Source organism: Neolamprologus multifasciatus, chromosome 13, assembly GCF_963576455.1.
Source record: "Neolamprologus multifasciatus chromosome 13, fNeoMul1.2, whole genome shotgun sequence".
NCBI lineage: Eukaryota > Metazoa > Chordata > Actinopteri > Cichliformes > Cichlidae > Neolamprologus > Neolamprologus multifasciatus.
In genome coordinates this window covers 26591961-26604207 of record NC_140451.1, presented here as the reverse complement: position 1 = coordinate 26604207, position 12247 = coordinate 26591961, and the positions used below count along the sequence as shown (strand labels likewise).

General features: G+C 41.4%; 1 protein-coding gene across 1 annotated transcript; it reads left to right on the top strand.

Annotated features, from left to right (window-relative positions):
• Positions 1-7095: 7095 nt before the first annotated feature.
• Positions 7096-11713, top strand: LOC146505682 (uncharacterized). Its single transcript, XM_085183440.1, has 7 exons — positions 7096-7226; positions 7376-7644; positions 8070-8261; positions 8816-8985; positions 9152-9301; positions 10194-10366; positions 10450-11713. The coding sequence occupies exons 2-7, from the start codon at positions 7459-7461 to the stop codon at positions 10842-10844; spliced, it is 1266 nt and encodes a 421-aa protein (XP_085039566.1). The 5' UTR covers positions 7096-7226; positions 7376-7458; the 3' UTR covers positions 10845-11713.
• Positions 11714-12247: the final 534 nt, after the last annotated feature.

Here is a 12247-nt window from a genome sequence, read left to right as displayed (position 1 = left end):
TAGTTTTAAAATTGGATGACAACTGACTTGAACATAATATGAAATAATGTCTTTTTACTATGGCCACAGTAAATCCATTGATAGCTTTACTAATCTGAAAGTTACCTATATTTTTATTTTTGTAGTTTTCCTTTTGTATATAGACAGGCTAAAGCATTGCCGATTCTCTGATGTGAAGCAAGGCAGAAAAATGTACTCATAAAATGAACAGAATCATAAGAATATAACTCTAAGAGCACTGCAAATGTAAGAAAAATATGCTGAAATCAAATGGTATATTATTTGAAACCTATATGAGACATTGGCACATCCATTTTTTCCAAATTTTTAAATGTATTTTTTTCCTAATTGTCCAAATTAGTCTGTGATTGGCCTTAGTGCCCCACAAATCAAATTTATATACAACTAAATATGACTCGCAAATATGATTTAAATGGATCATTCCTCACTTGATGATGAAACATCCACTTACATATTTGCCGAGTCCTGAATTTGATGCCAGTGAACCCATCAGCGGTTGGTTTTAAAAAAGCCCCAAAATCCCCTATGAGCAAGCACTTGGCAACAGTGAGGAGGAAAAACTCCCTTTTAATAAGGAGGAAACCTCCGACAGAACCAAGCTCAGGAAGGGGCGGCCATCTGTCGCGACCGAGTTGGCTTAAAATGTTCACTGGCAACTGAGGTGTATGCAAATATGATTTTTAGGACATGAAGTTGAGGCCAATTAGGTAAAAAAAATGCCGAAGCAGCCAGTTCTTCGTCTTTAGTTTTATCTCTAGCAGGCTCTTAACTTCAGGACTCAACTTTAGTCCGGAGTGCAGCCTGGACTGTCTAGAGACAGACCAGACCACCTTCACAAACCAGACACTTTTTATTTATTTTTTACAATCTCAGAAGGAGAGAGGCACTGAGGCACGCTCTCGCTGTGCCCCCCTTCTTCTGACAGGAACATGAATGCTGCCTGAGTGGACATACACAACTCACAAGTTCCTGGCTCTCTCAGCTCCTCTGCAGAGGGTTTCCCTTTAGATGGACTCAAAATGCATAGTCAGTATTTTGAGCCATACACTTCCATACACTTTCAATTTTACCTTTCTTCCACATGAGTTTGGGCATTCACATTACTTACACGCACCTCTGCCGCAGTACATTACCTGGAGGCGGCTGTGAGCAGGTGTCCACTGAGAGTTGGGAGGAAAACTAATAAAATCCTGCAGCAGAAGTAAGTGGTTCCATTCAATTGTCTCTATTTTTCTTATCTAGGAGATACAGAGGGAGCCTCTTTCCAAATGTTTCGACACTTACTCTAAATCCCTTTCTTATCTGTGTTTCTCTGCGTGCCTTGCGACATTCTGTCTTTTTAATCTTCCTTTTTTTCCTGTGACATTTTAATGACCCCAACATATTTAATCCCTTTATTGGATGAACAGCACTGTGCCTGCTGACTTGTGCTATAAAACCCTCAAATGTTGGCAAGCGGGTGTAACCTATCACGGTGTGATGCATGCTCACGACAAAGTGTCAAATTATGGTGAGTAAATGTGTTTGCATGACAACAGTGAGGACGGGAATAACTTTTGATTGATGTAATATTACTTAAGGCGGCAGTGTTTATTCTAGATGAATTCATTAAGTGTGATTTGCCTACAGTTTTTTTCTTGTATGCATATTAAACAAAATCGTATCACATACAAAGAAAGATTTGGGAAGTAAATGTTTGCTGTTGCTGTTGCTAAAGCCACTTCATTAAATCATAAAAGCACATCAAAGTGCTTTAGATCTAAACTTTTGTGGGCTGCAGGATGGAGATTAGAGCGCCTTTGCTCAATGACACCTTCACTTAAAGTTCAAGATGGATTTACTGGGTTTAACAAGACACCCTCTCACCCCTTTCTTTACTACACTCCTTCTCTTTAAAGTTTAGCATGTGCCTACTTTAATCAGCCCAAACTAGGGGATGCCATGTAGAAAGGAGACATTAATACTCTTTTCAACAGCCGTCATTTGCAATAATTAGCCTCGCAGCTGCTAAGTGACTATAACAGCTTCACAATATGGATGCAGCCTGCTACACCAGTCAAAGCATGATGTATTACTGTACATTAAACTTGTTTTTATTCTCCTCCACACTCCATAAATGATGGGAGGAAGGAAAGAGTGAGGAAGAAGGAGGGAGGCAGATGAAGGAAGAAAAAGGGGCAGGAAATGACAGATGGAAGGAGAAAGAGGGTGAAACTGTTAAATGGGAGAAAGAAATGGGAAAATGATGCACGCAGGAATCCCATGTGCTTAGATATGCCATACAAAATGAAAGCTTTTTATTACAGCTCTATAATGCCAGCCTTGTTAATGGATTCTTGAACACAGTACATTATAGGAGGAGAATAATAAAAAGTGCAGCCACAATTGCAAATAAGAACAGAATTACAGTGTTAAATTTCCAGAGACAGAAATATGATCAGAGCATCTCTATGGTGATACATGCTGTCATCTGCTGTGCACTAAACATATTTTATGTTTCGTTTAACTTAATAAATAATGAAAGACCGAGCGGCAGCAATTCCCACTTCACACATTTTTTTTAGCATTATTTCTTTCAGCTACTCATTTTAGAGGTCGCCACAGCCAATCATCTGCTTTCTTGTCCCACCTTATCCCTAAAAATCTTTAATTCTGCCCCCTCTGGGTCAGCCTCCTGTATTTTTCTTAGTACTATGGTAGCAAACCATGCAACATAGCTGGTCACTACCATCATATGGGACCAGAGAGAATTAATCAGCTGACATGAATAAACAGAAATGGACTCCATATGAAAAATGCAGCTTCATCTGCTGGGTAAGGTCTAATGATTGTGGCTGAAAGTTTGGAAGTTTTCCAAAAAAGTTAGTGCATAGTGTGTAAATGTCAGCCATTATGTGGATACTAATGACACAGCATGAAGCACAGTCACACAATGATCAATTATGCACCATAAAAGGCCGTGCTCTAAACCACAAATCCACTCCCACATGAGTGGATTTCTGACACGATGACATAGGAAAAGACATACAGAAGCTTCGCTTAGGCACGTTTCCTAATCTACACCTGTTCTTCACACACACATAATAATATTGAGAGACTTATAATCACACTCGCACAGACTTAAATGTCAGAGATTGAATGATCAGTTTTCTAATTAAAAACTAAATTTGAGTTTCAAGTGGCATTATCTCCTAAAATTACACATTCAGCATGTGATGATTAATATTCAGCGCAATTTCAAGAGAGCTGTCATTTAAAAGGCCAGACTATTCAGGCATGGTTGCGTGCGTGTGTTTAATTAAGGTAGGTGGAGTCCATCTGTCATGCTCCTCCAACTCCTGTCTTTTATAAGCACCACCTTTGCTTTATCTTTTATTTTCTCCTTTTTTTTCTCTCTCCACACGCTCTTTTTATTCTCTCTGCTTTCTTTCCTTTTAACCTCTCTCCCAGGAGGAAGTCTGATCTTTAAGAGGAGAGTGTAAAAAAGATAGAGACCATGAAATTTTCATCACTTATATGTGTCATGTATGAGGACTGCAAGTGTGCCAAGCATCTGTGAGGTGGAGAGAGTAAAATGGAGACGCACTCTGACAGCGGCAGAGCTCAGCTAGCAAACACTGCAACTAACTGTCAGCTAGAAGAAGAGATGGGGAAGAGCGCAACGATGGACAGCAGACATGTGATGATGCTGAAAAATGATTTTGTTTTCTGCATGTGTGCTTTATTGTGCTGTCTGTGTGTAAAGGCAATGTTCTCCATCAGTTCCTGAGGGAATCCTTTTTTTTTTTTTTCCAACTGCCGAATGTTCACCACCCATTTACTAATTTGGTCTGTTTTCTGTGTTGTGCTGGGCAGGTACAGTGAGTTCATCAGAGGATTTCTGATAAAAACAACTGCCATCTGCAGCTTTAAACGAGGCTGATTAGGGTTGGTGAGACTGAAGCAAAATATAAAAACAAATTTAAAACACATTTAATTATCTGTTATACAGATAATATTGCAACACAAAAATTAATGATTAGCGCAACTTTAAAGTATCATACTTGAAAGATGACTTCAAGCTGACTACTTATATAGTCACCAAACACTGGGCCAACACTCACCAATGACCTCAACAATAAGCATTTGAATTTGTGATATTGTCAGTAAAAAAAGAAAATGTGTGTTTCACCGAAAAAAAAAAAAAAAAAAAAAATCCTTGACCTTTTATTCTTTCCACCATCTGCTATTTTTTGACGCTGAATTACAAAGATCAACAGAGGCTGTCAGGCGTGTCTGCTTGCCACTCCATTTAAAGTCAGCATCCAAAATGGCATATGCTGCTTGTCCAAAATAACATAATGCAACCCAACACACTAACGAATAGTTATGTCTATAACTTCTGTTCCCTGAAGGAGAGGAACGAGGTACAACACATAAGTATGGGATATCACGCCCTCGCGTGTCCTGGCTGAAGAAACCTTTATTCACGCCTTTAAGGCAGATGACGTGTGATGACACGCGCATGGCCCCGCCCGCACATATAGCCACTGTCATCACAGTCATCCCTCAGTTTGATAGCCGCTCTTCACCGAGCCAAACTGCTCAGTGGGGCCACCTTGTGTTGTACCTCGTTCCTCTCCTTCAGGGAACAGAAGTTATAGACATAACTATTCGTTCCCTGAAGGAGAGGAACGAGGTACAACACATAAGTATGGGACATATATACACGCTCTGCAGAGCAGCCACCGAACCGGAATCGGACCACCACATCCTTAGTGAGTGGTAGACCCAGCAGAAAGGACAGCATGAGCCACCGAAGGGGCTGTAACGTCCAACCGATAAAACCGCACAAAAGTGTGCGGTGATGCCCAACTAGCTGCCGCACAAATATCAGCTACAGGCACCCCTTTAAAAAGAGCCCATGAGGTTGCCATCCCCCTGGTGGAATGAGCTCTCACCCCGTGGGGCAAAGCAAGACCTCTGGTGCCGTATGCCAGTGAGATAGCTTCTATAATCCAGTGGGACAGCCTCTGTTTGGACAGAGCTCTACCTCTATTTGGATTAGCGAAGCAGACAAACAGCTGGTCACATAAACGCACATTCTGAGTGCGCTCAATGTAGGTGCGTAGCACACGCACTGGACAAAGAGAATGCATCCTCCTCTGCTCGTCAGATGCAAAAGGACTGCATTACTTCTCGCTTTGGCGAAGCCAAAGCGAGAAGTAATGCATCGTCTACAAAGGGCCTCCAGCACCAAAGACAAGTCCCAAGCAGGGACACTGGACTTAAGCACGGGCCTCAGCCGGCGAACCCCTTTCAGAAAATGTATGGCGAGGGGATGTGCACCTGGTGTCACCCCGTCAAAGCCAATATGACAAGCAGATATAGCTGCTAAATAAACCTTAATTGTCGAAAATTAAAGGCCCTTATCCAGCAGCTCCTGCAGGACTGTCTGTAGCGACTTCCACAGTCGCTAGAGGCCGGGGATGGAGCCTGCCTATTTGCCTGAAGCGCTGTCAACTTTACGCAATAATGCGAGAGGTGGAATTGTTTGCTTGTTTATTAAAGTGCTTTGAGAGTTTACAGAGTAATGTGATCATCTCGCGATTTGGACTCTTACAACGTCACAGGCTCTAATGTAACAAGGCGAAACATGTTGTGCAGCGGTCAACAAAAACTACGGCTACCCAGCCCTCCTCTCTGTCAAAATCAAAACCAGTGAATGACAGACTGACAACGCCCTCTTAATGTCACCGCTAGCACCCACGTGACTCCCATTACACATCACCATAGCAACCAAACAAATGAAAACCCAGTGATCGTCAAAATTCAATACATTCAATTATGGCTCCTACAATGTCAAAACATCCACAATAGAGCACTGAAATGGGAGAGTGTGGCGGTCCTGGTACCATTGCTCGAAGGCTCGCCATTTGTAAGCGTACAAGCCTCTAGCGCTCTGAAATGGGAATGCCGACGCACTCTCTCTAGAACTGGAGATATCATTTCCACTGGGGGAAATGCATACAGGAGCACGTCTGGCCATTGGTGCCTAGCGCGTCCAAGCCCAAGGGTGCATCGTGGTCGGAGAGAAGGTCCGGCCCGAGGTTCAGGTGGCCCGGGACATGGGTGGCTCTTAGAGACAGAAAATGAACACTGCATCATAACAGCAGAGAGCGAGACAACTTCAACAGGGGGAGAGAGCGTGGTCCTCCCTGCCTGTTTATGTAAGACACCACTGTTGAATTGTCCGTCCTGACTAAGACATGCTGGCCCTCCAGGACTGGACGAGGTGTTCTCAGCGAGGTGAAGAGCGTAAGAACTGAGGGATGACTGTGATGACAGCGGCTATATGTGCGGGCGGGGCCGTGCGCCTTTCATCACACGTCATCTGCCTTAAAGGCGTGAATAAAGGTTTCTTCAGCCAGGACACGCGAGGGCGTGATAACCCATACTTATGTGTTGTACCGAGTGAATCGACTGAAAGGGAACTGTGAGTTGTCTAAATGATCAACATGTAGACACTGACCTGATCTAAGGTCTTCAATACCACGTGGGGCATTTAATTTAGCTGTATACACAAAACTCTGACCTGACGGCGCACAAGCCCTTGTCCCAGTTAACATAGAATAATACTCACACTACATAAAGTCCCAAATCTCCTCGCCCCATATTTCATCAAGTAAAAAAAAGAAAAGAAAAAAGTCAGTATCACACCACTACCAAGGCCATTGTTCCATTTAGCTAAATAAAAAAAGATGAAAGACCTTGGCCTATTTTTTCAATGTTTAACACTGCCACAAAGAGTAGCTATTACTTTCATTCCCAAAGTCCTCCGGCTTATTTCAGGAGGTCCTTCATATAACTTCACTATGATGCCTGCAATTTAAAATATCATCTAAAAAAGTAATGTAATCTCAGAGGCCTTGGTTCTCCATATACCAAATGCTGACAGGAACCAAAAACCTTCTCGTATTGAGAGCACTCACTGCTACTGAGGATGTATCGAGCTTGCACTTGCAGGTATCTGCCGCCAGGGGGAGCTCTAGGTTTACTGCTGAGCAATATTGTGCAGGTGTGTTGTCTTGGTTACAGTCGACTGCAGCATAGAGGAAGTAGAAGGGTCGGCTGCCCAAAACACAAGTCACTGCAGTAACAGAGAGCTCAGATGGGACCAAAACGTTGCTGAATGTTAGTGCGAAACATTACGGTGATATTTGGAGGTAATTTGCGAATCCTGTGACAGCTCATGAATCAAATCGATCTGTTGTTTGTGTCTTGAATTTTGTAGACTGTACAGCTTTTCGCAAGGTGTGGTAAACCCCCTAATTTTAGAATATTTTGTTTTCCTCCTTTCTTTTATCTTCCACAGATGCTGTCATAAAGTTGGGATATTTTCTGGTTTGCTGATGTAAATACACTAAAACAAAAGAAAGAAAGAGACAAAAACACACCATGGGGCAGCTGTTCTCAACTGAAGAAGAAATTTCTCAAGTGAAGGACGTTATTGGCTCTCTCCTCTACGATGCCATGCTGGAAGGTGGTGCAGTACCTGACCTGGGAGTCGTCCACCCGCTCCTTTTAGCCAGTCATGATGACAGCTCTGTCTCCCAGGACCGCCTCCAGGAACAACTGCAGCAGGTTAAAGAGCTTTAAAAAAAAGTGCGACAGTAAGCTTTGGAAAGTTGCGATGCTGTTCATGAAAGCAAAAAACTGAGATAGCACGGAGAGAGAGAGAAAATAAAACACAGTGTTGTGTGTTAAGTGTGAAAGTGCTCACTGATCACCTTTAAAGCCACTCAGTCATAAGGCCCAGATGAATATTAGCAAGAGGAGCAGGACGATGCTGTTTCCTTGATACCTGCGATTAAAATGACACTTAAAAGGAGTCCTACTGGGACTGTAAAGAATTTACAAATGAATATAATAGCCTACACAGACCAATATCACGATGAGAAGGTGCTGTTCACAGCTGTTAATTTTATTGACGCAGATAATATAAAACAGTGTGCTGGATTTCTGTTACCACTCAGCAGGCTATAAAAGTTTATGCTCTTTTCACCCAGTTGCAGAATGACATTGGGAACAAAGCGCCCACCTACCTGAGGGACCTGATTAGTCGATTGTCAACTTTCTCAGATGAGCCACGCTTGGCGGGCTTGGTGGGATTAGTGGTTTCTATGGTTATGGATATGGCATATACGTCAGCAAAACAGTCGGGTGTTAAAGGGAAGTCAGCAGGATCATCGTCATGCCAGGTAAAGCCTTAAAGGAACTAGTGAAGGAGTTATAATAGAAAATAAAAAGCAAAACAATACATGATGATATCCTTTCTCTGTGTATTTCCACTGTGTTGATCAGTATTATTCAAATCTTGGCTCTTGGAGCAGTTTCTGAACTGACATTATACAGGTTTACATGTATCCCATTACTCTGTAAAACGGACCCATGCAACACTTTTTGCATACTTAAACTGACCTTTCTTGACCAAGAATAAATGCATCATTAAGTCACTGGATGTTTATAGTTATATATTAGAAAAAATATTGTGACAATTCACCATGTAACTAAATCCAAATGTAGAATAAAGACTGTTAATCTACTGGAAATGTTTAATGTGTTAACTGTTACCTGTTCAGCTGGGTTACTTAGTTTGGTTTATAACAGTACATTTCAGCCAGCTGTGTGCACGCTCCTACAAATACTGTATGTTAAGGGTGATAAGAATAACTGTAAAAAGCTGCAGGATGTCAACATCAAATGAATTGCTTTTAAAATACTGAGGTATACATCTTTGAATTTCTTCCTGCAGCAGAGAGTCTGGGAGCTTCAGGAGGGGATGGAGGAATACCTGAAGCGCTGTAGGATCAGCTTGAATGATAAAAGCAGGCTGATCCAGGATGCTGTCAGACTTGAGGCCCGGCTCAGCCTCACCCTCACCCAGCTGAAGACGTGTCTGCTAGGGGGAGATTGTGACTCCAGGTGAGAGAATACAGTAGAGCAGAGGATGATATTATAGAGTAAAAAAATACTGGACAAGTTAAATGACTAACTACATAGAACAGACTAAAAGAAAGAAATACTCTACAAAGAACTCTCCAGTCAGATGAAGTAGGACTCACAATTAGTGTTTTTTTGGTTCCTTCAGGTCTTTGAGACACTGGGCCAGCGGAGCATCCTTTCACACCCAAATGTTGGTTCACCTGGCTCGCCTTGAGGGCAAGGCTGAGCCCCTGTCTGCAAGGGCAGCACTGCAGCAATACAAAGAAGATCTCACACAGATCCTGCCTGCTTACAGGTAAAACACTAAATGCTCCAGTCAGACAGGGAGGAGAATTTTACTGCTTTAACAACAACAACATCCAGACAATAATGCTGTATGTGATGACTTTGTGTCTTTTTTAGATACTCCAAAACTTCACTTTTGGGCACAGCATAGTTCAGAAATTGCATCTGATGACTGTGTCAACTAAACATCTCGACTAGGCTGAAAACATTTTCAGAAATTTCTCTTCTTTTCCTCCTTGCTGTGCAACAATCACTTCAACACTTACATATTTGGGATGATGATTTAAAAAGGAAAACAACAACAACAACAACATCAGTTTACATGATTCATTGACACTGTGGCCGAATAGGTGGGCAAGTTCTTTGTACAGGCCTGTCACAAAGTATTTGAGGCATTGTTACACAGCAAACACACCACACTTCAGCGGTAGCAGAACCCTAACAAGCACCCTGACAGTGGATACTAGAGCCACTGAGTGCCTGCTTATCTGCTATGAGACACCCTCTCTAGCTTGCTCTAAATATGACAGCAGAAACACAAAAACGTTAATCAAGCTGTCAGAAAAATGTAGCTCTAAACTTTCTGCTGCATTTAGACTTTCTGCTTACTGTAGAAAAAAATCTGAAACCAGAGAGGCAATGCTTGAAAACCTTACATAAGATAAGTGAAAAGGGGTAAACTATGAAAGCCAAATTGTAACATCCTTGCAATGCTGTGGTAATAAACGGATGTTTGTATAAGTTAATGATTAAGATTTTATAAAGTATATGTTATGAAACAACTTTAGAGCAATGGTGTTAACTCAGAGATAAATGTGTCGCTTGATTAACATTTTCTGTCCTTTCTTCTTCCATCCCAATTCTTCCTGCAAACCCGTCACTCTCCACTTTCCTCATTCCAGGCGTTATAAGTCTAAAACAGTGTGTGTTGTAAAATGTCGAGGGAGTCTTTCTGCAGCATCTGACCCCTGCAGTGAGGTGCCAGAAGAAGGCACCATGACTGGACTCACTGTGACCGACAGAGAGACAGGAAAGAGTGTGACCATCCCTCTGTCCACCATAGAGACTGAGACAGGTAGATTTTGTCTAAGTAAGTAGTGAAATGACTTTTGTCAGTCTCAGTGGATTTGCATTAACTGAATTGTCTTAAATTAACAGGGAAAAGAAGGAGAGTCTCTGGGCTTGATACATCCTCTACAGCAGTGCCCTCCTCAATTAACCTGGATCTGATCACCTCGGATCAGTACACTCAGGCATACTTGGATCACCTGTTCTCTGCTAAGGGTCCTGTGGCAGAGCTGGAAAACTACTTTAACAAGGCTAGTGAGAGACTGAGAGTGCTAACAACTGAACTGGGATGTAAAAGCAAGGCAGGGGTGGCTAATGGAATCGAAAAAAGTGAAGGAGTGCATCCTAAAGACCAGGCTGAAGGAACAGATGAAGTACAAATAGTGGAAAAGGTGATGATGGAAAGGAGAGGAAGACAGGGAGAGGAACGTTTGAAACTCAGTATTGTAGAATCACAGCTAGAGCAAAGCCTTAATTCCAATTAGCACAGTGCTACAAACCCATGAAAGTGCAACAGCCATATGACTTTTAGAAGTATACATGCTTCTGTTCCTAAACTTGCCTTTTTGAGTGCTTTAATGCTCTCATGCCAACAAACAAGACTACATTAAGTGCACTACAAAAACAACTGAGCACTGAACACAGCTCAACCTCAATGCTCATCGTCCTGTTTCAGTAGCTGAAGCAGAGGGGCCAACAGCCAAATTTCAGCCAGAAGGATGAAGGAAGGATGGTACCTAGAAGTACACTTGGAAATGTACCAACACAAAGATCTGAATTGAAATCCTTGAGAAGATTTCAGTCCAGTAATGCTGATAATCAAAATTCTGCGATCATGGCATCATAAAATAACCCATTATGTATCGTTCTTAAGTTATTTTAATTTATTTAGATAAAAAAATATTGCTTAAGAAAAATGTAAGTTCCACAGACTTGTCTGCAGTGCTGTGAACCACGCAAAGTTCAGCAGCCTTGACTGAATATGAGCTTTGAATCTTTTTGTCTGTTGTTGAATTGGATTTTCTTTTGTCTGTGAACAGTAATAAATAATTGATTGCAAAAAGTTTTTCATGATTTCTTTTTGATACTTTTTTTTACACTCATACTTTATTTCATTTGGTAACCTATTAATTCCTACATTCCCAGTAGGACAGTTACACTATACAAAGGAAAAAACACCCCGTGATTACTACATTGTCAAAGTTTTCATTTCAGAATTGAATACACCAAAAGGGCACTAACAGTTATCAATAACAAATTTCTGAGAAAAGTACAGGAAGAATTCTACAAGCAAGTATTTATTTTAGCCGATCTGAAATCCAGATGAGATAGAAAACACCAACAAAACCAAAAATCAACAGACTGGAATGGGAGCAGGGATTTAAAATGATACAAACGATATCTGGACCAGAACTGAAATACTAACATAAAACTTGAGCTCAGCATAGAACAACTGAAAAATGAAGCAAAAGAGAGGATCGCAGAAAAGACATTTAGGTTGAAAAAAAAATCAAGAGCACAAGAACTAACACTCCAGATTGCTACTATAGTAACTGGATAAAAACAGGAATCAAAACCTCAAACTAAAAATAATAATAAAAAATGAAAGAACTGGAAAAGTGAGAATAAACGTAAAATTCAAAACCCAGAGACCAAAACAATGGGCCAAACACCATCTTTAAAAATACTAATAACAGACATTAAAATGGAAATGATAAAAATGTTAACAAGGTAAGGCATTAAAATCCCCAATTTTAAAAAAAGTATAACCATGTTGCTCTCCATGTTGCCGAGGTTAGCAATGTTCCCCCACAACAGGTACTGGTTTGAATCCGCTGGTTGGCTGGGGCTCTTCTGTTTATTCTCATAGACCAAACAGACATTCATG